Genomic DNA, 26,522 nt, shown 5'->3' with positions numbered 1-26,522 from the left:
AGCGGTACGGCATCCAGCGAGGGACAAATGTCTTCCCAGCAAGAGCAGAAGTGAACTTGAAGTAGTCGTCTGGGACACAAAGCGTGTGAGTTCCGTGTGAGCTCGCATAAGCTTAAACCTAAGACTGTGCAATTTTTGGCTTGTTTTAAGCAACTTTAAATCATGACTGGCAAGTGGAAAAATGTTAGCCTGCTAAAAAGTAACGGACTGATCTGTTTTATTTCGAAGGCACCGAGAGAGCTGTGGCATTTTGTTTTATCATTAAACGTCATACTACCACAAAATTCTTTCTTTCACCGATACCTCATTGGTATACTGTACAGTTCTTTACTAATATGATCCACAGACATGACAGATAAAAAATAACATTTTATATTTAAGAGAATACATACAAAATACTACAGTAGGTTTTATAGGCTGAATCATTTGCATACCTGTATACAGTATGAGTACAAACATTTCCAACTAAATGTAACGCTTTGCTGAAGTCGACACCCTAGCTTCTTTCATAAACTGCTGGATCAGATCCCTGACTAACCACGGACTGAATGGCCTCTTCTTATTTGTAACCTATCTTGTGTCCTTAGGTCAGTGCTGTAATTCAGTAGTCGATGAGGACGTGGAAATCAATGAATAACAGATCAGTGGGTGGTTAGTGTCACACAACGTCCTCATGTTTTGTTCCTTATGTCTCTTACGTGTCTAATATGCTTCAGGAAACATGACAAGTGGAGCAGAGAACTGACATAGACCTGTGAGTTGTGCTGATATTTAAGTGTACTGTCAGAGTCATGTATTTTTTAAAATGCAAATAACTGAGGCAAAGACCGTGTATATAACCAGTAGGAGTGGTGAATGATCATAACTTTGATGTAGAGTTCCTGGTTGTAATAAATTAACATTTCTGCACGCTTTGATAAAAAGTAGGTTGTTAGAATAGATTGCCTACACAACTGAAAGAAAAGTTTACCTTATAACGATACTGATTTTGATGACAGGATAACTACTAACCTTTGAAACCCTTTAGCATGTACTTCACATTCTGTTTAGTATTGCACTAATCAAGCAATGTGAAATGACTGAGATTGTCTACCATTTTCTCTTAATATCTTAACAGTGTCACGCCCTCTGCAGCCAGAGGGCGCTCCTTCTCTGACCTGTCCCTAGTTTTCGGTCTGCTGTCCTTCCTGTCCCTCTCTTTCCCTTGGGCTATATATTTCTGGGTCTTGCACTCTGTCCTGGCTCAGCATTGACGTTCGGATGTCCTGAGACCCGCCTAGGACCAGGGCGCCCCACATCCGCTCCCTGAGGGCATAGGTTTCTATACGGCATTCCTGAACTCTTTGCACTAATGAGCCCGGGCCTTTTCCCCGTCTCGCCGCTACGCATTTGGGTCTTTTTCCGCTCTCCTGTTCCCCACGGTTAGTCCCTTTGGACATCCGTGACAAACAGTCCACTTGTTTTACTTTGTTTTGAGTTTCAGTTGTCTTTGTGTTTGCCCAGGCCCATATGTGAATACAGTCATATCACTTTTCAGTTACTTGGTTTCTCAACTGGCCAACAGGTGTCTTTTCTTTCGGACATTTGCAGTACTGTTTATTGCTGAATCTGAGGGAGGAGGTGTCGTCTTCTTAACAAACATTTAGGCTTCTGCAGAATATGCAGAGATAGAATGATCCTTCAAATTATGGATTTTGTCATTGTCAGCTGTCCATGCCCTATCTCAGTATGCAATGGAGCACATTTATTGATCATTTAAGCCACTTAATTTTACCTTTTGCTGCATGTTAGAAACCCACGTGGATTATGAAAGTGTTCCTGTACAGACAGTGAAAGAGCATTTTCTATTTTTTACCCCCAGTCCTTTCCATTATAATCAGTGAGAGACAGGGTATATACCTGTTGTTTGGACACGTGTACAGCGCATAAAGTATACACATGTTTCTGTTTAGTAGGTTAGTTAGGAAGAATCCACAGTGAAATGGTTAAGTCTCTACAAAGATGTTTAAAAAGTGGTCACTAATAAATCAAGAAGGAAATCTTAAATGCTTCGGTGCAAATCTTTGGAGTTATCAAATAGAAAATGTTGTGGTTTGGAAAATAACATGTATACTTCACATTTTAATGTTACTCTTTATTAGTTTATGCATTTCTGTAGACAATTCCATTAACTGACATCAATGCAATGTCTACCACACCTTTGTTAATTTAAAATACATCTGATAGTGCTTTCTTGTTCTGAGGGAAATTAAGTATCACATCATTATTAAACACCAACTGTTAAGGCAACTTCACCTAAGACGAGGTGCACTATGCAAATATACTGAATTGTACATTTAGTTTTTTCAATCGCTGGCGATAAGTCCTAATAGTGGATCAGAGATAAATAATTTGGCATTGCATCAACCAATTCAACAGGTAACTAAGTGCTAGCTGATATTACAAAATGCTTTATTGCTGACCAGAGAGTAGAAATATTAAGCACAAATATAAAAATATTATTAGCTCAGAAGTTTTTTTTGTTGTTTTATGGCCTATGGTGTAAAATGGATTATTTTACTTATGAAATTCATGACTTGATCCTGTAAGATTAGTGATATAGCCATGTGATGGCTTACAAGGGTGAAATACAGTAGCAGCAGCACTCATCCTGTGGTCTGTGTGGGTCCTGATACCCCAGTATAGTTATGGGGACTATATTTTGCCTGCCTTTTACACTCTACTGTAAAATGGCACTCTCCTTTGGATAAAACATAAAACCAAGGTCCTAACTCCCTGTGGTGGTTAAAAATCCTAGACACTTTTCAAAAAAAGTAGGAGTGTTACCCTGGCCAAATTTTCCCCCGGATTTTACTAATCATGGCCTCCCAATGATCCTCATCTTATTGGGAGGATTGGATCCACCAGGATCATCCTGGTGGCGATACACATTGGTGGTGGAGGGGAGTCCCCATTACCTGTAAATTGCTTGCAGTGAAGTGTCCAGAAAAAAAGGGTAAGGATTAATATTAGTAGTAGTAATAGGAGTAGTAGTAGTGGGAGAAGAGACTTGATTTCTGATACATACATGATGTGTTTCAATTGGCTGGAATAATACAGTGCAGTGTGCCTGTCCGATGTTGATCTTCTCTTGAAAACCACAGAAAGGTGGCTCTGTGAGAGGCTCATGGGCAGGTCTTCATGCCAGGTGTCAATCTGTCAGACTCTGTCCACAGTTACAGTAAGTCTGAGCACTTTTATATATACAGTGGGTGTGGGTTGTGTATCCATGGAATGTGTTCAGCATAAGCTTGTGGACTAAACAAAGTGGCTAGTCTGTGAAAACTATTTTACCTACATTAATTGTGCTTGGGAAGGAAGAGAATTCCTGTATTCCTATAATAGGAATTCCTATAATAGGAAATTACAGTATGTTCCAAACAGATTAATTGAAAACAGTGACAAATGGTGTTGTGTTTTATGTTTCATTCAAGAAATATAATTATGTAGTACTACTTTATATTAGGGGATGCAAATAATACTTCATATGCACATACAAAGGTGATGCAAATGCGTATGGAAGTATTTTGTATTTATTATATTTTATTTATGTATGCATTTATGTATTTGTATTTATTCATTCTATTTTATTTGGATTTGGATGCGTTTTGAGGTATTTGGATTCAAAACATGCCATGTACAGTAAATATTTCTGGTGAATTTATGTGTTAATGGCTCCATCAGGGCCACAAATGGCCAAAGGCAGAGGAAACATTTGGTGTGCATTGTGTGATTATACTGTATTCTGAAGGGAAGCCGTAGGTAACTGATCTGCTCCACAACCAATTAATAATGCATGCTGTCTATAAAGTTTACTACCAGCATCAAATAGCCAAAACCTTCAGTACTTCTTTTCAAAAAGTGAACTTGCTCAGGATTAAATAACAGAGCACATGCACAGCTACTTTGGTGTTTAGCAAGAGCCAGAAAGAAAAAGCTTGTTCATTGAATTAGATGATTTCAAAGGGATTGCTAACGAGGAGGTTGTGGCATCTATGCTGCGCCTGTACAAGCTAGAGTTGCCAAGATAAGATGCCATATTCCAGTCCTTTGTTCCTGAAACACAAGCAAGACCTCAATGCTCTTTAAAGACCTATTCACGGACTTTAACTTTTTGGTAAGCAGATTTTTTTGTAAGCACTTAAAAGAAAAACATGTACTGAACGATGTTATCTGGTTTTCCATGTTCTTTCTTCCTTTTATCTGTCACCTTACAAACCTAAAAATCCACCAACAAAGACAAAATTCTAATCTGTATCAAGTGGTGAATTGCACAAAGTTGTAATTAAAGCTGCTAAAGCCGATTTCTAACAGCGATATCCTTAGCTGAACTTTGGTGTTTAAAATTTGCCTTGTACAGGTCACATCATACAGTATGAACTAAGCTATCTGTGTGTAATTGTTTTGCTGATAAAATAAGAGAGTAAAGTGGCCAGCTGAAGTTTCAATAATTACTTTCCTTTTGCATCATAAGCCTATATTAGCAATTGTTTGACCACAAGGCTCTTTGTGTGTGTGTTCATAATTGTTTGCGTTCTCTTAAAATGTTCCTATGGTAGTTAATTCTGTTTCACTTTCTCCATTTTGCATTAGATTTATTGTTTGTGACTTCTGTTAATTGTCCTTAAATGTCCTATTTTTTCAGATCTTATTCTGTGCATTGGTTGTGCTGTAATTCATGCTATTTAATTTGAACTGTATTCCCAAAGCAGCGTGGTGCATTGTTCACACAACAAGTGTGTGTTTGTCTTTCTTTAGTGTCGTATAAGGTTACATTTTTTTTCTTTAAATAGAACAATGGTGGACAAGTAGTGCTTCTACTTATGAATTATGGATTATGAAGAGAAATGTTTTTTATTTTAGTTTCTCTTCATTTTCACTCAAAGCAGAAGTGGAAAACTTTTATGCTCAGATCAAGAGCACATTACAGCAGGGGTACAGCTCTGGTCCCAGAGAAGCCAGTGCAGCTGCCTGTAGCAAAAGTAAGAAGGGGTTGGTTCCCCACATCGTGAAAACGCATACAGAGCCATCTTATTGTGTCAAGTAGGTTTAATAGTATAAATGGATTTTAAATCAACATATGTGGAACAATTTAATTGTCACTGGCTCATCATGTGATGAGAGCTTGTTTAGAAATAAATTTGAATATCTTTCAGTATCCGTGGATTTTGATAGATTAGTTGCTCAATAATATATACAGTACTGTAGTTATAGGGGTTGTCTTTCTTTAGAAATAGCTGATTTGGGGTGATCTATAAAACCTCCTGGATTAGAGCTATGGATTCCGGTTCACACATCACCACAATAACTTGAGACTTGAATGTTGGATTTAAGTTTCTTGGAAAACACTTACTACTTTGATGGAACTCTAACAATAAACCTAGCCAAGAATAGAGTTTGACCCTAGGGCTGGCCTGTCTTTAGCTGGAAACTTTGGTGTGATCCTGTTCTGAGCTTTTGTCTCTAGTTTGGCCTAACATGTTCTATAGCTAAATACAGTAACTAAGAATACTCTTAATACAAGTGCAGACAAAAACTCTGCAGGCTCCAGATACCACTCAAGTTGCATAAGATATCCTACTTTAAACATCTCAATTGAAAGTTTTTTTTTAACTGATTGTATGCTCTTCCAAAAAATATTTTCTTTGGTGCTAATACATCACATAAGTTTCTAAACATAACTAAACAGAAGGAAATAATTAAACAACAACATCCATTCTCAGTTATGTATGTAAAAATGGTCAGTAAATGGCACATGTACTGTATATGCTTTTGTCATATTTAGTGTTTACCTGAATTAAAATACACATAGAGGAAATGAAGAAGCACCAAAAATGAGCCAGATATCTCCTTTTTTCTCTTAGTTAATCTTTCCAGTTTCAGAATCCAGCACCATCTAGTGCTCGTCTAGAAGACAATACACCTCTGCAGTAGTGGAGGTGAGATATTGTAAATCATGATTCTCTAAAACAGCCATTCTTTTTCTGAACTGTTTTTCCAGTAAGGAGCTGAGCCCATCCCAGCAAGCAACAGGCACAAAGTGGGATACGCCCTGGATAGGACGCCAGTCCATCACAGGGCACGTAGGGACACAAACACCAGGGCCAAATTTCCCAGAAGCCAATTAAACTACCAGCATGTCTTTGGATTGTGGGAGGAACCCAGAGCACCTGGAGGAAACCCACACAAGCACAGGGAGAACATACAAACTCCACGCACATAGCAGCCCGGGTGCGCAATTAGTCCAAGGGCCCCAGCGCTCTGAGACAGAGCTGATAACCACTACGTCACAATACCTCCCGAATCTCTGGAACAGTTATATTAAAATTTAAATGAACAAGTGTAGTCTCATTCTTGGGCATTTCATGTCAGGAAAGTTTGTGTTTTTCTGTCTATTAATCAGCTTACTTTACTACTGTGGGTAAGAGTGTAGACTCTTTATTTGCTTCTGCACACTGCCAGAACACATGATTTCAATGTGCAGTAAATGGTGCCCTTTAAAGCTGTACCGTGGCAGACCCTGCTGACTTAGCGTTAAAAGTTAACTCTTATGACTCCTGCGCTGTTAATGGTGTGTCAGTGCCACACCTCCAAGGTCCAGCGGGACAAAGTTGCTCCGCCTCTCCTGCCTGGCACCGTACCTTCCTGATCAGCAGGCTGATTTAGCGCAGCTCTCTCAGGAGTCGCTAATCCCTCGCCCACTGATTCCTTGCTTTGCTCTGTGTAATCTGGACTTTCTTGTCTCTGGATGTCAATTGGGACCACCAAACAGAACTAGAAGGAAGAAATCATCCCTCACTGTGTAGGAAAGTGGTGTTGCCTGCCTTGGCTTTCTCTGAATACCAAGGGTATGTATGAAAGTTGTGCTTCTGCTGATCATTTCACACACCGTTTCACCTGAAGCTCTGTTCTTGCTGTGTAGATGTTATGGGCTATCAGCATCCATAACTCAGGGGAATAACCGAGATTTCATGATTGATTAGGTCAAGGCAAGTGAACGAACCATGAAACGTCTTCCAGGCTGCATTCCCTGAAAGATTAGCATTATTGTGTCCTTTGTAACGTCAGTTTCAGTTAGTGTTCTACTGTATGGCAAACAAAATTGAAGTTCAGCAGTAAGATAAGACAGTGGATTGGCACCAAAAAAGTGAATCAAAGTACATTTTTATGGCTCTCTTTCTCTTTCTCTTTCTCTTTCAAGTAGAAAGTCATCTGAAACTTCTGTTTTCTGTAAGCAAGTGTAAATTCTACATGCAGTTTAACTCAATACACTAACTCAGGAACTCAGGAAACTGTGGAAATAAACAATTCAGGTCCCCTTTGTGATAGTTGACTAATTTATTTTATAATCTTTACAATTTTTTTTAAATGTTAATCTCAGTGGATAAACAGCATAATAATTTATTGTCTGTAAGAAAAGCAAACAAGAACATAATCTGATTTGTTTGGCAAAACCTATTGCAGTCACTCCCTATGAGATGTGTTTTTCAATTCATGTGCCAAAGACAATTTTTTCCACCACAAACTTCCATCTCCATTTCACATTGTGGTTGTTTATTGAACTCATTGCAATTTTCTGCTTCAGGATTATTAAACGGTGAGGGAAACACTTGGGCTGCTGGAAGATGGAGAACAATGTAACACAAATCTCACGGGAGGACCTGGAGGAATTAAGAGAAGCTTTCAATAAGATAGGTGTGTTAGCTACTGTATTAGAATACTGAAAGCCAGAATACTGGATAAAAAACACAGGCTTGTCAGTACCTTATAATTTTCACTGTTCATTTGCAGTAATATCTTTGTGCATCACATAATTGCTGAATTTACTGCTGTTCAGGAGAGGATATCGAACCTTCCTTAGCACAGTTGCACAGATGTATTTCTTAGTTTGCTTTTCTTGAATCTAAATAGCCATCTATTCATTGGTGAAGAACACCAGCTGTTGCACCGTAACCAATGTATTTTTTTGCTGCCTTTGTCTTTGACTTCAAACATGTCAATATATGCAACCTAATGTGCTATATTTCCTCCACAGACATTGATAACAGCGGCTATGTCAGTGACTTTGAACTCCAGGAGTTGTTCAAAGAAGCCAGGTTCTCTCTTCCAGGGTTTAAAGTTCGAGAAATTGTGGAGAAAATGATGGGGGCTGGGGACCACAATAAGGATGATAGGTTATCTTTTGAAGAGTTTGTATCGGTAATCTCTTTTTAATTGTTCTCCATTTTGTAGTGCAGTGTCTTCTGTTGTATTCCTTGTAGCTTTCTTACTCAAAGCTATTGTGGTGCATGGTGCTACAGTATGTATAAGATTAATAGATTGCCAGCAGCCATATCACCCTGCAACTCACAACTGGCAACCCACTGAAGCTAAGCAGGTGTGAGCCTGGTCAGTACCTGGATGGAAGACCTCCTGGGAAAAACTAAGGTTGCTGCTGGAAGAGGTGTTAGTGGGGCCAGCAGGGGGCGCTCACCCTGCGGTCTGTGTGGGTCCTAATGCCCCAGGATAGTGACGGGGACACTGTACTGTAAACAGGCGCCGTCCTTCAGATGAGACGTAAAACCGAGGTCCTGACTCTCTGTGGTCATTAAAAATCCCAGGGCGCTTCTCGAAAAGAGTAGGAGTGTAACCCCCGTGTCCTGGCCAAATTTCCAATTGGCCTTACCAATCATGGCCTCCTAATAATCCCCCTCTATGAATTGGCTACATTACGCTGCTTAGGGAGTTTTAAACTTAAAATTTGACAGGCCTTCTGATTCTGTGTTTCTTTTCATTTTCAAACTAATTTTCTTGCTGAAACAAAGTTCTAGAACATGACTGTGAGAAGTAAGACTCTCCTCTCTTAGTCCACTGCAGTGCTCAGAGGCTGTGAGTAACATAAGAAACATAAGAACTGTTACAATTGGGAAGAGGCCATATAGCCCATCTAAACTCCTCAGTAGTTAGTAGCTAATTGATCTAAGATTCTCATTGTGCTGCTTAGTGGAAGACATAATGCAGTGATTCCCTGTGAGGTGGGTTTTTTTTCAAATTACAGTATGTGCCAAAAATATTTTTTTTCCCACTAGCATCAGAACACAACACAGAATGCACAATCTTAAGTTTACTGAGGTAGCACTACCAATGTCTTTCACATAGTATCTTGGAAATGTGTCTACAAGACTTCTTCTGATATGTGCTCAACATTTAGGCAAAAGAAAATGGTAAAATCCTGTCTAATATGTTGATAATGTGAAACCTAAGTAAAAATTGCCCAAATATCTATTGCATTGACTTTTGTCATTCTTGTTTTTCACACAGATCTACCAGGAGCTTAAAAGCAAAGAGGTCAGAGAGTCATTTCGTAAAGCCATTAACAAAAAGGATGGAATTAGGTCATTTGGAGGGACCTCTGGTATATCCAGTGAAGGAACACAACACTCGTATTCTGGTAATGACGAGTGAAGAGTGCAAATTTGCTTATGTCTACGTGTGGGTGTTTGAGTTAAATGCAAGGTCAAGCATGAAGAAGTGTTTCTGGAGTAGCCTGTAATTGAGAGCTGAGGTGAAAAAAGTCATTAGGTTGCACTGTGTCATTTGTTACCATTGGAATAATGATGTCCCTTGGGTCTGCTCGTACACTGAATTCAAAGTCATTTTCCTCTGTAGTGTTCTCCTGTGGATTTTTCCAATAGGTTAATTTCATGGTGTGTGATACTTTGTTTTCATATTATCCAGTATTTACAGCATGACCATGCTGATTTTTACTCATGGTCTTTTTTCTTTTAGATGAAGAAAAAGTTGCCTTTGTGAATTGGATTAACAAAGCTTTGGCAGATGATCCAGATTGCAAACATTTATTGCCTATGGCCCCAGAAAATGAGAGTCTTTTTAAGTCTGTGAGGGATGGCATACTTCTTTGGTAATTATACCAGAAATGTTCATACTAAAATAACTTACAGTATAAACCATGTGTAACATAATGAGCACTGGAAACTTACACTTCAAATACGCATGCTGTTTATGAGAGAGATTAGTCTTCCTTGTGTTCCATCTTCTTGTACCTTAAAATCCATTGAAAAAATTAAAGATGATTTATGACCACTTCCTGGTGGCATCTCTAAAAATATTATAATTCCATGGTATTAAATTCTCTGTACATTAGGGTCAGCGGAGACCGAATTCTTTGTCCAATTGCATTGTACTAAATTATAGAACCTTCTTGACTATCTTAATCTTTTTCTCATATCAGATATAATATCAAGGTTTATCATTTATACTTTGCACTGCACTTAAGTATTATGGTGTTCTCCTTTTAGCAAAATGATAAACTTTTCTCAACCTGATACCATTGATGAGAGGGTTATAAATATGAAGAAACTAACAACGTTTACCATTACTGTAAGTATTCAGTTTCACAATCTTGGATAATATAATTTTATCCTAACAATTGAACACACATTAATCTTTTAAATATGTCACTTTTTAAATATGTACAGTTTTACAAATGTACAGTATCTGTTAAATAAGGCATAAACAGATACAGTGACTGCATTCTACTGTATTTCAACTTAATTAATATATAAACTGTGCAAATTGATGTGTTTGCTCATTCTCCATTCTCCATACCTTTACTGATATCATTTCATCTTTTTCTGCTATTAATATATCATTCATTGTCCCACACCAACCAGATTGTGCTCTAGTTTCATCTGGGCAGTGAATTAGAGAACCCCCATTTGTGTTACAGGAAAATTTGGTACTCGCTTTGAATTCAGCTTCTGCCATTGGCTGTACTGTGGTCAATATTGATGCCCAGGACCTGATGGCAGGAAAACCTCACTTGGCGCTGGGTCTTCTGTGGCAGATCATCAAAATTGGCCTGTTTGCTGACATCGAGATATCCAGAAATGAAGGTGAGGCCAGTTTTTTCCTGGCTCATTCACAGTAATTAGGAACACAACTACTCTCGATCAGACCTTCTGAATACCGGACAGAAGAGGCAGCTTGGGAAAATTACCATATGTTTATCAGGAGGTCTCATTAGTCACTTGCTAATGACTAATGTGGGGGGTGACATCACCAGACCCATTGCCTGTCCGCTCAGTGCCCCATCGCTGCCCGACGGGGGCCCTACAATAGCACGCCACTATGTGTGTTTAGAAGGGATGTCATTGAGTAAAAACTCTAATATTGTGGTCCAGTCATGTTGGACGTGGCAATCTGTCTCATCCATACCTCTGCTTGTCCCCAGCTCTCATTGCTCTGCTGGGGGAGGGAGAGGAGCTGGACCAATTGCTGTCCATGTCCCCAGAGGAGCTGCTCCTGCGCTGGTTCAACTACCACCTGGCCAACGCTGGCTGGGAACCCATCAGAAACTTCAGCGATGATATCAAGGTGCTGCCTGAAGGCTTTTGAACTGATTCCATTTCCAGCTCTTTAATTGTCTAGGACTGGCAAGGACTCACGCTTTGTTTCTTCTTTTTCACTTTTTCTAAGAAAAAAGATACATAAAAAGTCTGTTTTGTATTCTTGAACTCCTCTGTTGTTCTCCTCTTATGTGTGTTGGATTTTGTCGCCTTCAGCTTGTGCTTTTGTCTCTCTCTAGCCATCTTTCTGTCTGTTAGGAAAAAATTGTCCCCCCTCCACCACTGAAAATATATACTTACTTAGCACTTAACCAGGAGTGATCTGGGGCTTTGGAATCAACTAACCTGATTTAATGTACCTTATCAGTCTTGTCCTTCCTTTCAGATTCAGCACATTGCACTCAGCAACTAGGTTCACTTAAGTGTAAGTTGTTTCACATAACAGTACCGTGTTAGTTAGTGTGAAATATATTATTCTTTAGAAATTGTCAGTTTGCTATAAAAATGCTTCTCCCATTTAGTCATCAGCAGAGCCAACCTGTGGTTTATCTTGTCTTTTGTCAACTAGTGTGCATGTGTATTTTAGGATTCCAAAGCCTACTTTCACCTACTGAATCAAATAGCACCCAAAGGAAACCATGACGATGAAATCAGGATTGATATTGACATGTCGGGATTTAATGTAAGTGAAGGAAGAATATTTTTCATATGTATCGACAATGTATCGCAGTGAAATATGTAATCTCCTAATAAACTAAACCAAAGAAAGAAAACAGGAGACTATAATAATTCAGGAGACTAATGACTTAGGTGATTTGACACCAGTCCTTGGTGCAGAGAGTACTCTTTGCCTTTGTTGTTTCAGTTCTGTGCTGGAACATACATGATACTACAATAAATTCACCTTGGTCAAGTTCCACAAGTATTAACTCCTCAATTCTCTTAATCAATCCACTTAATGCCTCCACTGGATAAATGTAATATTTTAGGAAGATGTAAAGAAGCTCTCATTGTGATACTGTCATTTGCTAGACTTGGGAGAGTGTTTAGTCTAGGTGAAGGAGGTGGAAGGAATAGTAGAAGATAGTGCAGTGATTAGGGAGCTCTCTGATGCAGCAGATACTGCTAATGACAAGCAGATTGACTGAGAACTGTTATGTATATAACAAAACAGGGTGCCTTTTTGGACTATAGGTGCAGGTGTGATTCTCTTTAATTAGTTCCCCTGTATCTGAAACAAGTACCCTGTCTGTTCCAGAATATACAGCTGCTTAGGGAGCAAATCTTGCCAGGGGATATAACGACATGTCCCACCACACACTATGTCCATTTTCTGAAGTTCACAGTGAACAATGTGTGTGGTGGATGTGTACTGTATCTTTATCACTTTTTCTTCTGCCAGTGCACAGTAAATAGATGGGTGGCTGGATACTGTACATTGTAAAGAAGCCTTTACTATTGATAAGTAATGGTTGATATGCTCAACAATCTTAGAACGTAACATATGACTAATAAGACATTTAAGACAATAACTTTAACAAACAGCATTATGCAAAATCACTTTTAAAAAAAAGACAATAGGCCAGCCAAGCATCCATATCATTTTACGGAAAGAATCGGAAATAAAGTTTCAGGGGGAAAACCATACATGTCATGTCATTTGCCAAACCACTTTAAACCACACGGTGTTGCGGGAAGCCAGAACTTAACCAGCAAGCAACAAGCTCAAGGCAGGGTACGCCCTGGAAAGAGCGCCAGTCCATCACAGGGCAAGTGCAAGCCAATCATACATGGGGACAATTTTGGAGGCCACAGTAAAGGGGGAAATTTGGCCTTTGACAACGGGATAACTCCCTGCTCTTATCGAGAAAGAAAACCATACATATGAAACAGAATTCACATATATTTATTAAGAGTATTTTTATCACATAATTGTAATGTATTTGGAAAAAAATATACACAACTTGAATCTGAAACCGTTTGCATATGTAAAAAAATCTCCTCCCTCCTTTCTCCCTTACCCTGTCAACACGCAGTTCAAATGCCTAAAAAAAAATAAAAATAATAATTGCTTACACTTATATAGCGCTTTTCTGGACACTCCACTCAAAGCGCTTTACAGGTAATGGGGACCCCCCTCCACCACCACCAATGTTCAGCATCCACAGTAAATAATCTGAAAGATTGATTGGAAGGCAGGTTCACTGCCACATTCTGACAGGGTCACCTGCTGTAACTCTTTTCTTCCCTTCAGGAGAGAGATGAGACTCAGAGGGCAGAGCTCATGCTTCAGCAGGCAGCCAGGCTGGACTGCAGACAGTTCGTCACCCCAGCAGATGTCATTAATGGGAACCAAAAGCTTAACATGGCCTTTGTGGCCAACCTGTTCAACACCCACCCTGCTCTAAACAAGCCACTCAACAGCGGCATCGATTATACTTTGTTGGAAGGTAGGGGGATCCAACCATTCACACTACAATGGTCTATTTCTGCTAACTTTTGTTTCTCAGACGTTTCCTGTCATAACACAGCAAACCACAAGAGGTCACACACCACTAGATTAACCTGCACATTAAACCCTCCTTTACAGTACTGTATGTAAACGTAAAGAAAACCAAGAGCATTTTGCTGCAAAGGATAGATTTCTTTCTGCTCAGATTCTTGTTCTTAAATGATTACCACCTGATTGAGCTGTCTTGTGTGCTTGAATGCTGCATGCCCCTTGGAGTTTCATACAGCCCCTCTGATTGGGAAAATCATTCCTGATAAAATAAAGGGATGCAGATTACTTTTGGCAGGCTATTAAAACTGGACTGTTTAACTCGACTGCTGTTAAGATTATGTGCATGAAAAGTACTATGCGATTAGATACTGCATGTTGTTGCAAAGTAATTTTGTGTAAGGAAACTAAGTCTTTACAGCTTTTTCAAAGTCTTCATAGCTTTTAAAGTCCTGAGTCTAGCTGTAGTGGTATGTTGTCATAGACCATATGTTTTAGAATGTCTTTTCAAGTGGAGCTCAGTGATATTGGTTTTCATGTTTGCAGAAGTAGAGAGTTTGTCCAATAGCTCAAATGTATTTGTTTGTCTTTGTTTTTTACCTTGTGCTTTACATCTCCAGAGCTGACCCCTCCCATTGTAGGTACTGTGTTTAGTCGTGGTCTGAACTGATCTTCTCTTCTACTCCTCTTTTCCTTTTCCATTACTATTTTCACAGAGTGAAACCCCATTGGTAGCACAGAGGTAATTCCAAACTGTTAAGGTTTAGGGTTAATATCATGTAAGCATCTAATATTATTTCCAATTTGTCAGGAAAACATACTCTTTGCTCACTGATGGGATATTTCTGATTGGATACTCTGTATACTCTAAGCTTTTACACTTAAGTGTTATTATGTTGGCACTATATAATATACTTAGAGCTATTTTGCAGCTCAAGATGTCAAATAAATATGGTAGTAGATAAACATGCTGTACTGACTGCTAAATAGAGCTTACTGTGTCACATCTATCTTACAGCAGAGGCTGAGACATTTTAGGTTGTTGTTAATGAATCTTAAACTTCCATCATCACTGAGTGGCTCTTCAGTAAAAGATTTGCAAACATCACATTCAGTATACACAGACCTGCCAAAAATGTAAGAGAAGGCTTGTGTATGTGTAGTGCTGTATAATCATTACACTGCCATGGGAAACATCAGAGGTTGCCTTGAAATGCTCCCTAATAATGCTCACACAGACCATTTTGCTAAATAATTATGATTTTACTTTACCGTGACTATATCAATATACAAAATACCAAAAGTTGATGACCATACTGTATATCTTTCCCTTTAGCATGTTAACATGAGATTTCTGAAGCCTGGTGTATGATTTTAGTTTGAAGAAAGTCCTGTTTTCTTTTAGGTTTGTACTAAGCATGAAACAAGGACGTGTTGTATTTTCTGTGTGAGTTGTGGAAACAAGCCGGCCTCTTCTACAACTCAGTTATATCTTGCTCTTGCAGATATTCCACTGCTGTTCTTAATTGGTTTGTACCAGCAAGGGTAAAGGCTCATTAAATATCAATTGAGGCTGTAGTTCTGCTAATCTGCAAAGAGTTCACCATACAGAGAACTTCACGTGTGGGGTTTTAATAAATAGCCAAGGACTATTTGAAGCTTTGAAGCACTATTCTTTAAAAGTCCTTGTCAAGACAGGACTGTTCTTTATGCTTGTGCACATTCATCTCTCAAACAGTTAGCAAAGGTACTGTAGGTCAAGGCATGTCATCCCACAAGTGTGCTTTGCAATCTACTTCAGATACTTTATTTCATCAGCCAGTCACGTATACTCACATGGGTATAATAATTTTGATTGCATGCCCTGGAACAATTTGTTGCTTTAAAAAGGATATTGATTTCTGGTCTGATTTTATTTGATGATGTTCCCGGCATCAATTGTGTGTCAACCACAATCTCTTTATCACACCCTGGCATGGGTTTTAAAAAGACGACTATGTGATACTGTAATTCAGAATTCAAGTAAACTGCAAATCACAACAGCATAACAAGTCCTAATACAAACTAAAAATATGTATTTCTGTAATAGATATGCTAAATGCGGAATTACAAATGAAAGGTGTACACTTATTAGCTCATTTTTTTATTAGCACAATTAAGGTAAAAGAATTACAGAATTTAGATACTTATTATAATTTGAAAGACACGTGGGCATGTAAAATAGAAACTGAAGTCTTTCTTAAAAAAGACATCTGCATTTGTTTTAGATTTGTTTTAATGTCTTACTTTGTACTTACAATTTTAGAATGTGCTTGTGTGCTCTATACTGTAAATTATTAACGTGGTCAGGTGTTGAAACATTGTCATCTAGAGGTGAAAATTATAATCAGGATTCCCCAACCTATTTTTATGGTTACTTTCTTTGGCTCTCTAAGTGAGGGCACATCACATCCTTTTGTAATTTGTAATGCCCATCCCTGCATCATGGTATACAGCTGCATACTGAAAGATTGTTTTCTTAACACCAGTGGAGGTCAAACACAGAGAACTGGAGGTCTAAAATAACAGCTGTTTCAGAGAGCATATCAAGTTAAACCACAAATCTTACCTTTATTTAATTCCTACGGGCCTTAGTTATAATACATCTTCTTTAATGAAACCTTGCTTTAGTAGTGTTAAGTTCACATGACTAGAACATCAAATATCTGCAAAACATACTCCATCTAAAAGCAATGGATTGAAGACTCAAAGCAAGCAGTGGACAGTAGCTGTCCTGGAGAAAAATGCATGTAACAGATCTATGTATGTTACACTCCAGGTTTCTTGCTGTAGCTACATTTGGTGAACCTTCCCAGTTGAGACACATATGAATTTGCTTTGAAGCTCTACAAAAGTAGTACCATTTTCCAACCCAATAAAAACACACAACATACATTTGAAGAGAAAGAAAATAAAGGCAGTGACTGAAAATGAGGCAGGACGTGCTAAATTGTTCAGAAACAAGGCCAATACAGTTAAACTCAATTTCAGTCTTGTGGAAAAAAAGAACATTCCCTCTTTCCTATAGTACAATGAATATCAAAGTACTATTATCAAATATTTCAGTGGGTGAAGCATAACAAGTTTTCACCTGGTATAATACACAAATACACAGTTTGTCAATTCAAAGGCTAAGAAGGCCAAAATGTAACAGAATTTGCTAGCAGGAACAACCGACTTTGATTTGCTCTTGCCTAGCATTCTTCGAGCATTCAGTCTTTCTTTACTCGATGAGCCCACTCCATTCTGAATGTAATACTTGGTGTGTGTCATCGCAGGGGAGACGAGAGAGGAAAGAACATTCCGGAACTGGATGAATTCCTTAGGGGTGAACCCCCATGTCAACCACCTGTATCGGTATGTTACTGCTCTTCTTACAAGCATGAATAAGTCACGCATTTATTCATATACAGTATATAGCAGAGGTGTTGACCACTTAATTATCTAACTGCCCATTGCTGTGTCTGCAATGTTTCCTGACACATCACAGCGATCTCACGGATGCCTTAGTGATCCTCCAGCTCTATGAAAAAATCGAGATTCCTGTGGACCAGCGCAAAGTGAACAGGCCTCCTTACCCTGCGATAGGAAGCAATATGAGAAAGGTGGGCACAGAACTAAGCTAAGTGAGCCATTACCTCTTAACTGCTTTCCATACCTTTTCTCTCCAGATCTGCAGGTTTTTAAAATTACAGCTGTTTCAGGGAGCACACCAAGATCATTTACTAATCTTCCTATGGGCCTTGGGCCTTCCTTTGGGTCTAATGCATCATGTGGTTAATACAACTTTTACATATTTTAACTCCTTTCCTTGATACTGATTGTGTGAACAGTATACATTTTGAATGTGTCTATCCTGCACTGGCTGTTACAAACAGTTGATGCTTAAAATATTAATTCTACTTATTTCCTGGTTTGAGTGCAATGGCCGATAAGAGGAGGCCTTCTTATGATATGAGATGTTATTTTTTAATGTTATGTTTGGCAGGAGAAGCACATTAAAAAAGTCTTACAACTCGCCTCCTTGTTCTGAGTTAATGTAGTTAATTCTGTCCAGAATCCAAGACCTGTAACGATTAAATGTTGAAACTGTAGAGCGATTAGAAAAGAAAACATGTTATACAGGCAAAACCATTGATTGTGTTAAATTAGCTTACATGTTTATTTACATACTTTTGCATAGTCATAAGAGCTGTATTGCTACTTAAACATGTGTCCTGTATTATTGACACTGGTGGTTTTTTCATTTTGTGAAATGATTCAGATCTTTATTTTAGTTTCATCTGTTGATATTCTGAAGAATCCATGATCCTAAAATCATCGTTTGGATTAATGTATTTCTTTTGTATTATTTTTTAGCTTGAAAACTGTAACTATGCAGTTGACCTTGGGAAAAGAGAAGCTAAGTTCTCTCTGGTTGGGATTGGGGGAGAAAACATTAATGAAGGCAATAAAACTCATACTTTGGCTTTGGTCTGGCAAATCATGAGAAGGTATTTTTAATCATTCCTTATAAAATGCAGCTTATTAACTCATTGTAATGTCGCACAAAGGAAAAAAAGATCAAATAAACTCATGAGGCGATATGCTAAAAGAGAGCAATAAAAAAATACATATTCAGAATTTGTGTGTAATATGATGTCTCAGACATCAAATTAATGATTTTCAAAAAGATGAAAATTAATAATCTGAGATATTTTGTTTTTCTAACTCATATCGATTGCATTCCCAAATTCAGAATTAAGATATTACTGATATTACTGACTAGAATCAGGCTGGGGAAGTGCAACCAGACACATTTTCATGCTACACTGAAAGGCTAAAAATTGAATATTTTTGGTCTTGAACGGAAAAGATTGCAAGGGAACCTTTTATCAGGGTTTCAAAATCCTCAGATCTCTGACAAACTTAAACTAGTGGACTTCCTCAGAATTCAGAGAGAAACATGAATCACAGGATACAAGTGGAAACTATAGTGATCTCTATTTAAGATGAAAAAGGGAGACAATATTTGCACAAAGAGTTGTGGGAGTCTGGAAGGAGCTATTCAGTCATGTGGATAAAGCAGACAGGCTGGCATCTTTCAGGAAGTGGCTGAATGAGAGCCATCACTTCACTTGAATGACTTCACAGCTAGCAACCAAATGAGCTGGAAGGCTGAAAGGCCTCCTTTCTTTCGAAACATTTCTTATGTCCTTGTGGAGTAGTCAGTTGTTCAGGCTCATGGTTACCACTCCTGTACTGAACAGGGGAGAATGCGTATGTGCAGCCCATCGATCAGAGCTATTAATCTTTTAATACTTTGCAATGTCCAGAGCTGCAAAGGAGAGGCTAAATCCACCAGCATCACTGCAAGTGTTGTTGCAGGGCAAAATGATTCTAGTAGTAAAAGAATTACTCTAAGGACAATAGGAATAGGAATTTTGTCCAGATGTATTTACTGCAGCTGCTTCAAAGACAGCTCAGCTGGCTTTCACCCTCCCGGCTTCAATGGGAGGGATTGAGACCCAGTAGAATTGTCTTCAAACCTGTATCTTTAACAGCGTGTTGGACCAATGCAGGAGACAGATACAGAATGCAAGTTTTCAACACCTTATACACAAGTAAAAAAGTTACATTTCTCAGTATAGATAAGGGGAAACGGCACATATCAGTTATTTTCCAGCTTCTCTGACCTTGATTTTCTGACTAATGTTTTGATGCCCAAGATTCCTGCTATCTAGCTTCTTCCAGTGCTCCTTTATTTTTTCTTACCCCCCTGTCATTAATTTGCACCATATCCTCCAGTGTCCTCCTCTGCTCTACCTTCAAGAACCCCTTCACTGGAGGAGAAATGATTGCCTAATAATTCGTAAAACTAGAAAGGAGTCATGTTAACATTACACAGCAAGCAAAAATAAGGTTTACCACATAATCCAGGTGAATAAAACCAAATTTACATGTATATTGTATTGTAATTACCAACCAAAATAAATATTTTAGAAGCCAAGATGCAGACCAGTTTAATGGCAATGATTAAACTAGTACATAAAACAGCAGATATAATTCAGTAGTGTTTTGTGTAGAAGTAAGTTGCTGATCTTGGTTCTTAAATGTTAAATTAAATGTAATCATCATTATTATGATTTATTTTTTATTTTAGGTATACTTTGAAAGTTCTTTCTGATCTTGGGGATGGAGCAAAAGTCACAGATGAAATAATCATTAACTGGGTGAATGCAACTTTACAAGAAGGCAAAAAGGAGACCTTTATTACAAGCTTTAAGGTAAATGGATACCTGTGAACCTGGAACCTATCAAATGTATTAAATCAAAAAACATAATTTGCTCATGATAGTGCTACATTTACCTACCAGTCTAACATAATGAATCATTTGTTTTTAGGACAAGTCCATCAGCACTAGCTTGCCTGTGATAGATTTAATAGACACCATTGCCCCCAGTGCTATCCGGGAGGAAATGGTGAAGAGAGGGAATTTTTCTGATGAAGACAAGCTCAACAATGCAAAGTAAGAGTTGTCACTCACAAGCCTTGCTACGTCCTGTACAACATCTCTGAAAAACAAAACAATTTCTTGAGATTTAACTCCTACCGTGGGCAGAGAGTGAGGGTGTGAATTACCAGTTTATTTATTGTTTCTTTTTGTTAGCAAGGTATCTTTAAGCTTTAAGAACAATAGTATTATTTTTTTCATGTTCATTATTTCTGTTGCCAAACTTTTTACATTCATTGCTTATAAATCCACATTTACATGTTTCCATACTGAGCACTATACATATATATTTTAGGATTGTATTAATATAGAAAAGCTGAATATATACTGCTTATACAGCTGAATTGGTGGTGGTGGAGGGGAGTCCCCATTACCTGTAAAGCGCTTTGAGTGGAGTGTCCAGAAGTGTAAGCAATTATTATTATTTCTATTATTATTATTATAATACTGTACCATGAGCAGTATATCTTTGGCTATGTTTTTTTCTTTGTGTGCCCTGAAATGATTTCTCCAATTTTTTTTAAATTCTGCTTTTCCTCGTCGTCTCTTAATTCACTAGATGGTTTTACTCTTTTGGCACAGGTATGCAATTTCTGTTTCTCGGAAGATTGGAGCCCAAGTGTACGCGCTGCCAGATGACTTGGTGGAAGTGAAGCCAACGATGGTGATGACGGTGTTTGCCTGTTTGATGGGGAGAGGCCTGAAGAGTGTCAGAAAGTGAACTGAACGTGCTTTACTCTTTTACTGCCACTCGAAGTCCACTCAAGCATAGGGCCTTTACAGTTTCCTTCACTTTATCACAAACAATTAGCATCTCTCCATCGCAATATTAAAAACACTGACCACAGCAAATCCGTTTTCTGTGTTTGAAAAGAAATCCTATTTTCCATTTGTTTTTCAACTGAAATCTTACTTTCTTAATGAGTCAATATAAGGAACTACTGTATATCATGAAACTGCCACTGATAAAAACAATATATTAAATACTGTATATCCTGCTTTTAATTTTTTTTTTCATGTTGCTTTTGCTCATTAATTAGAGCTCATTAAAATTGAATTTACAGAATGATATAATCTCTTACATGTTCTCCTTTTGAAAGCAGACAAATACCCTAATCCAGGAGTGTCAGAATCACATCCTGGAGGTCCAGTGTCTCCTGTTTTTCCTTCCAGCCTGAGTAATCAATTGAACAATTAACATGATTTTTGTCTTAGTCAGATATAAACATGATATTACTAAAGATATTTTACAGTTAATGACTCAAACCACACTTCATTAAATGCACAATTACCTATAAAACACCATGGGGCCTAGTTAGACACATTGCAATTAAGCTGCAAATTTGATTATTATTCCAACAATGTAACTCAGAGCTCAGGTGGAACAAAAACCAGAAAACAAGAAAACACTATGCCCTTAAGGAATTGAGCCTGAGACCTCTGGTTTACAAGACAGTTCACAGTCCTGGACAGGATTTGTTTGTACAGTAAGTAGATCCTTAACTGTCACATTGATATCTGTTTTCCAAATAAAGTAGTTAGGGGATTGTTTATACCATGGATACGCATATTAAATATGCTTGAAAGGGAGGCATTTTTTTCTGTAGCCTCAATTAGTAACTGTAACTGGCGAAATGAACAGCTTCTAATATGATAATATAATCAATTGTTTATAGTTGTAGTTGAAACATATCTATAGAGGCAGTGAGCATTCCCACTCTTTGAGAGCTTCCACATCAAATAGTCTTCTCCAAAGCCCATCCCTTGCTTCATAGTTATCATTAACTCCTCAATTGTACAGGCAACAGATCAAGTGCGGTCACAGATGAAAAGAAAATAGAAAAACCCATACATCTCTTGAGGCCCAGACAGTCACAGGTCCCTCACAGCACTTTGATATGCTTAGACAAATGATGGCTGGCTCCAGTCTTTCTAAGAGTGTCCTAATACTGTCTCACAGGAGGTTATATACAGAAATTCTCCTCAGATCATCAGGTACTACAGATCTTGGAAGAACAGGTGTTAATTATTAATTAGCTCAAGTAATTACCCTCAGAACAAAAAACAGAAAACACTACAATGCCTGAGAATTGGACACATGTAAAACTATCCCTCCCTCCCTCGACTTAAAGAAACAAAATCCTATTATTAAACTACGAGATATTGTATGTTCTACATTATATTCTTACATAATCACACTATCTTTCAACACGGCCAGCTGCGCTTCACTGTTTACATCTTTTACAGAGATTGAGAAGTGCCGTCTTGAAAAAAACATTTTTCTAATAATTAAACCTTGCGTACCACACACAATCTTTGGTTTTGATCTTATTTTATTCAGTGCAGATTAACCAAAGTTATCGTGAGGGTGAATGAAATAATTTTAAAATATTTTCTACATGGCTCCCTATTCTTCGTGTTGTTGTTTTTTTAGTCCACTAACTTCCCTGAGTTCCAGCCTTGAATCGCGTCCGCAATTCAACCCTTTTACCACAAGAATGAAACAAGATGGTTATCATTTCATTATCAAGGCCAGCATCCATACATGTGGTGGTTCTCTGATTTTGAAAATATGTCTAACCACGAAAATGATATTAGATTTTATAAAACATAATAGATACAAATATTTAAAAACAATTTATAATCGAATCCTTTACACAGATCAGCTGGATCTGTTAGCAGCAGTGACGCTTATCGCCGATATTATATAATAGTCCGTCTCTCAAGATGTTGCACCCTCAACATGAAAAAGCAGGTGAACAATTCACATGCGCAGAACACTGCAGTACCACCATCAGGACCAGTACGTCGCCAGTTCCATAGAGAGAAGTTGCTCGTATCATTTCTTTATCTTGCGCCGTTATATAATAACGTACTCATTTTCAAAGGTAGATTTAAGGTTTTGGTCAAAAACCAAAAAACAGGACCTGCACTGCGAACATCGCCGTGAGGATGAAAACGAATTTCACAAATAAGAACAATTACAAAGCCTGAAGCGTGGATATCTTAATTCTCTTCAAACGGTGTCTTATAACACTGCAACTCCTGATGCTAAATAAGGAGCGTCGTGCTTAAGAGGTGTTTTTCTATATTTTTTTCTTACAACAAAATCTGAAGGGGTTCTTCATTTAATGGACGTTACTGTTTAGTGTGTGATGCACATCAATGTATTGCCGTACTCGTTTTCTGTCATAATGGCTGCTCTGTACCAGAGCACGGATTCTTCCTCTCCGGATAAATATCTCGCACTCAAGGATGTGAGAGAGGTAAAAGAGGAGACGACCCTGGACGAAAAGCTGTTCCTCCTTGCTTGTGAAAAAGGTAGGAAACGTCCTTAACGCAGGTGCGGTTGTTTGAAAGATACTGGAGTGTATAAACAAACGACAACTTTAAATTATTAAAATATTATTGATGTGCAGTCAGTGACAAGCCTAAAGCTTTGGTTAACAATTTTTACCGCACGGGACTTTTAAAATACGGGTGACACTAAGCAGATCAACCTGCATGGACCATTAAAACACTGCAATGCGTTTAAGGTAATTTTTTATTCCCTTTAATATTTGTCCATCCCGAAGTTCATTGCTTATAAGCTTTTGCTTATTTTTGTAATCATAACATACAAGAGTATGATTTTGCGTTGTTTTAACGACACAACCACTGTGCGATCCTGATGCTAACTATAAAGTCGAGAAGAATCAACAGAAGTAATTTATTTAAAGGCCATATGTAAAATAGTTCAGCTCTTCACTTCGGAAGCTAATGGTTCTTAATAAAGAGCTCAGCCTTTTCTTTTCACAATATCTTTGTACACCTCAAAGGAAAGAAAACAACAACTCCTCCTGTAGTTCTGGGGGTATACTACAGTGATTTACGGTATACTGTATATTGAAGCGGCTGCTATGCATTTTATTATTTATTTATTTCCAAGTGAACTAAAGAATATGATAAAATATTGTGATAAGAATGAACATACTGTATGAAAGTCAGGGTATGTCAATTTTAATCACTGCATCCCATTCTAAAGCAATTAAAGTAGTCTATTTGTAGATGAAAAAGTACCTGAATACATTTAAAGCAACTGCACAATATCTATGTTTAAAGTGCATCTTTGTTTACATCTTTATTGCTAATGTTTCTGCACGTGTGTACAGTATGTGTGCAATTCATCTGCCACGTCCAGCTGGTAAACTACTGTGCTGTAGTGAAATTTACCCTAGGGTTAAATGTTCCATGTTTTCCTCACTTTCCATTTAAAATATAGTTTTTGGACGTCTTCAAATAATTACTTGTACCCATGCATATCCATGACATTCAAATATCAGGGCACATTGGACTGTGCTCCTGGTAAAAATATTTCAAGGTAGGTTTGTCAGCAAACCTGCTAGATGAGTTGACTGACCAAAAAAGTGGCTGTTGCAATAAATATTAGACGTCTCCTCTTTTGGAGCCTTGTGAGTGAGTGAGAGAGAAGGTAGGGCCGACTTTGAGGAATAATAGCTGTTGGGTTGTTCTATAATGTTGTTATTGTAGTCTAGCATATTTATATCTAGGAAGTCCTCAGCCAAATGAAGGATAATGACAGAGGGTTTTACGGTAAAACATAATCAGTTTAGGAAGATTAAATTTGGACACTGACCTCGAAGAGTAATGTCTCAATGCTTGGTACTTGCTGCCTATATAAGTGCAGAGTGGAGCACACACAGTGAAACCAGCATGGTTACTGGTACTTTCACTTATCGTACCAGTGGCAGAACTTCTCAAGCCCCACTGACCCTTCTGTTCTTTCTGTGAAGGTGACTATTACATGGTGAAAAAGCTCCTAGAGGAGAAGAGACATGGCGATTTTAACATAAACTGCGTGGATGTGCTGGGGAGAAACGCGGTGACGATATCCATAGAGAATGAGAACCTGGACATACTGCAGCTGCTTCTGGATCATGGCTGTCAGGTAAAAAGAGAAAAAAATGACAACAGTATGTGTTTATAGCCTGTGGAGACATAGCAAACTATTTAACAGCCTTTCATTTTGAGTAAAAAAAATCTTACTGTGAAGATTGTGGCAGATATCCCCCGAGTGGCCCAGAAAAGGAATTCATAAACAACCTTTTTTAAAGTGCAGATAAGCCTGACCCTGGCGCGTCATATACAGGTCTGGTTTTTGTTCGTCTTAACATTTAAAGTAATGTGACTCTCTTGCCCAGACCTTTATTTCAGAGGGTAGACAAAGAAATGTGATTCAGCAGTCGGACTATGCCACATTTGAAAAGAGACATGTTGGAAACTCAAAGGGAGCTTCTTTTATTTAAGTTCAAGGCTTGGTTGGAAGAGAAGTGTGGATTGGGAAATGGACTCTGAAGTTGGATCTCCTGTCCATTTTCTGGGAAGCTACAGGGAATTTCAATTTCATCCCAGCTGAGCTCTCACGTTACAGTCGATGGTTTCAATTAAGTCAAGATTAAAGTGATTTTTAGCTCCTAATTGAAAATCTGTGTGATGAGTGCCCTCTAGTGGTCAATGGTAAAGGGTCCTGTTCTAAGAGTGGGCTAGGCCCTTGTCCAGAGGTTGCTGGTTCCCACATTAGACAAACGCCACTGAGGAGGAATGATGGATTAGACATTGACCACTCAGCAATTTGCCAGATATATGCAAGGTTAGTCCCATTACTGAAAGCTGCACACGCCACACTTGACTATACACACATGGATGATTTTTTGTGTGATTTTGCTTTGTGCGTGCCCTTTGTTGACAGTAATTTCTTTGTTTTTTTTGTTGTTGTTTCTCTTCTTCTTTTTTTTTGATAGACAACAGATGCACTGCTCGTCGCTATTGACTCAGAAGTGGTGGGAGCCGTCGATATCCTGCTCAATCATAGACCACGGAGGTCCTCCAAACCGTCGATAGCAGTTAGTGCTTTCTGTCCCGTTTTGATCTAAGGGGTTTTAAAAAAAAACATTTGTGATCATTATGCAGTAGAGTTATCATCTTAGCAAGTATGCAATGGAAATTGCAGAAACCCTTAACATGGAAAGCAAGGTATTTTCATTAAAGAATACAGTTTAATCAGTTACCCCAGCATTGAGATCAATTGTTTTTTCTCTATAT

The 26,522-nt window shown here is 38.2% G+C and overlaps 2 protein-coding genes across 4 annotated transcripts in view; both read left to right on the top strand.

Moving 5' to 3' along the window:
- Positions 1 to 41: 41 nt before the first annotated feature.
- Positions 42 to 21,480, top strand: LOC102697378 (plastin-1). 3 transcript variants are annotated; one of them, XM_069197238.1, is made up of 17 exons: positions 42 to 85; positions 6,812 to 6,887; positions 7,625 to 7,734; positions 8,075 to 8,238; positions 9,340 to 9,469; positions 9,808 to 9,940; positions 10,338 to 10,419; positions 10,769 to 10,934; positions 11,273 to 11,415; positions 11,974 to 12,069; positions 13,642 to 13,837; positions 17,205 to 17,283; positions 17,417 to 17,531; positions 18,286 to 18,419; positions 20,069 to 20,192; positions 20,311 to 20,435; positions 21,003 to 21,480. In XM_069197238.1, the coding sequence occupies exons 3-17, from the start codon at positions 7,665 to 7,667 to the stop codon at positions 21,139 to 21,141; spliced, it is 1,896 nt and encodes a 631-aa protein (XP_069053339.1). In that variant the 5' UTR covers positions 42 to 85; positions 6,812 to 6,887; positions 7,625 to 7,664; the 3' UTR covers positions 21,142 to 21,480. The 3 variants fall into 3 exon arrangements, with proteins under 3 accessions (XP_069053339.1, XP_015216568.1, XP_006637877.1); XM_015361082.2 differs by lacking the exon at positions 42 to 85 and adding an exon at positions 681 to 754; XM_006637814.3 differs by lacking the exons at positions 42 to 85; positions 6,812 to 6,887 and adding an exon at positions 698 to 754.
- A 1,700-nt stretch (positions 21,481 to 23,180) lies between these two features.
- Positions 23,181 to 26,522, top strand: part of trpc1 (transient receptor potential cation channel, subfamily C, member 1) — a 17,664-nt gene continuing 14,322 nt past the window's right edge. Inside the window, exons 1-3 of the mRNA XM_006637709.3 lie at positions 23,181 to 23,741; positions 25,214 to 25,368; positions 26,222 to 26,323. Coding sequence (XP_006637772.1) covers positions 23,576 to 23,741; positions 25,214 to 25,368; positions 26,222 to 26,323 — 423 coding nt within the window. The 5' untranslated portion in view covers positions 23,181 to 23,575. The remainder of the gene's footprint in view (positions 23,742 to 25,213; positions 25,369 to 26,221; positions 26,324 to 26,522) is intronic.

Source organism: Lepisosteus oculatus, chromosome 13 (assembly GCF_040954835.1).
Source record: "Lepisosteus oculatus isolate fLepOcu1 chromosome 13, fLepOcu1.hap2, whole genome shotgun sequence".
Classification (NCBI taxonomy): Eukaryota; Metazoa; Chordata; class Actinopteri; order Semionotiformes; family Lepisosteidae; genus Lepisosteus; species Lepisosteus oculatus.
Note: the sequence above shows the minus strand (reverse complement) of the source record. Positions and strands in the feature narration are given on the sequence as shown.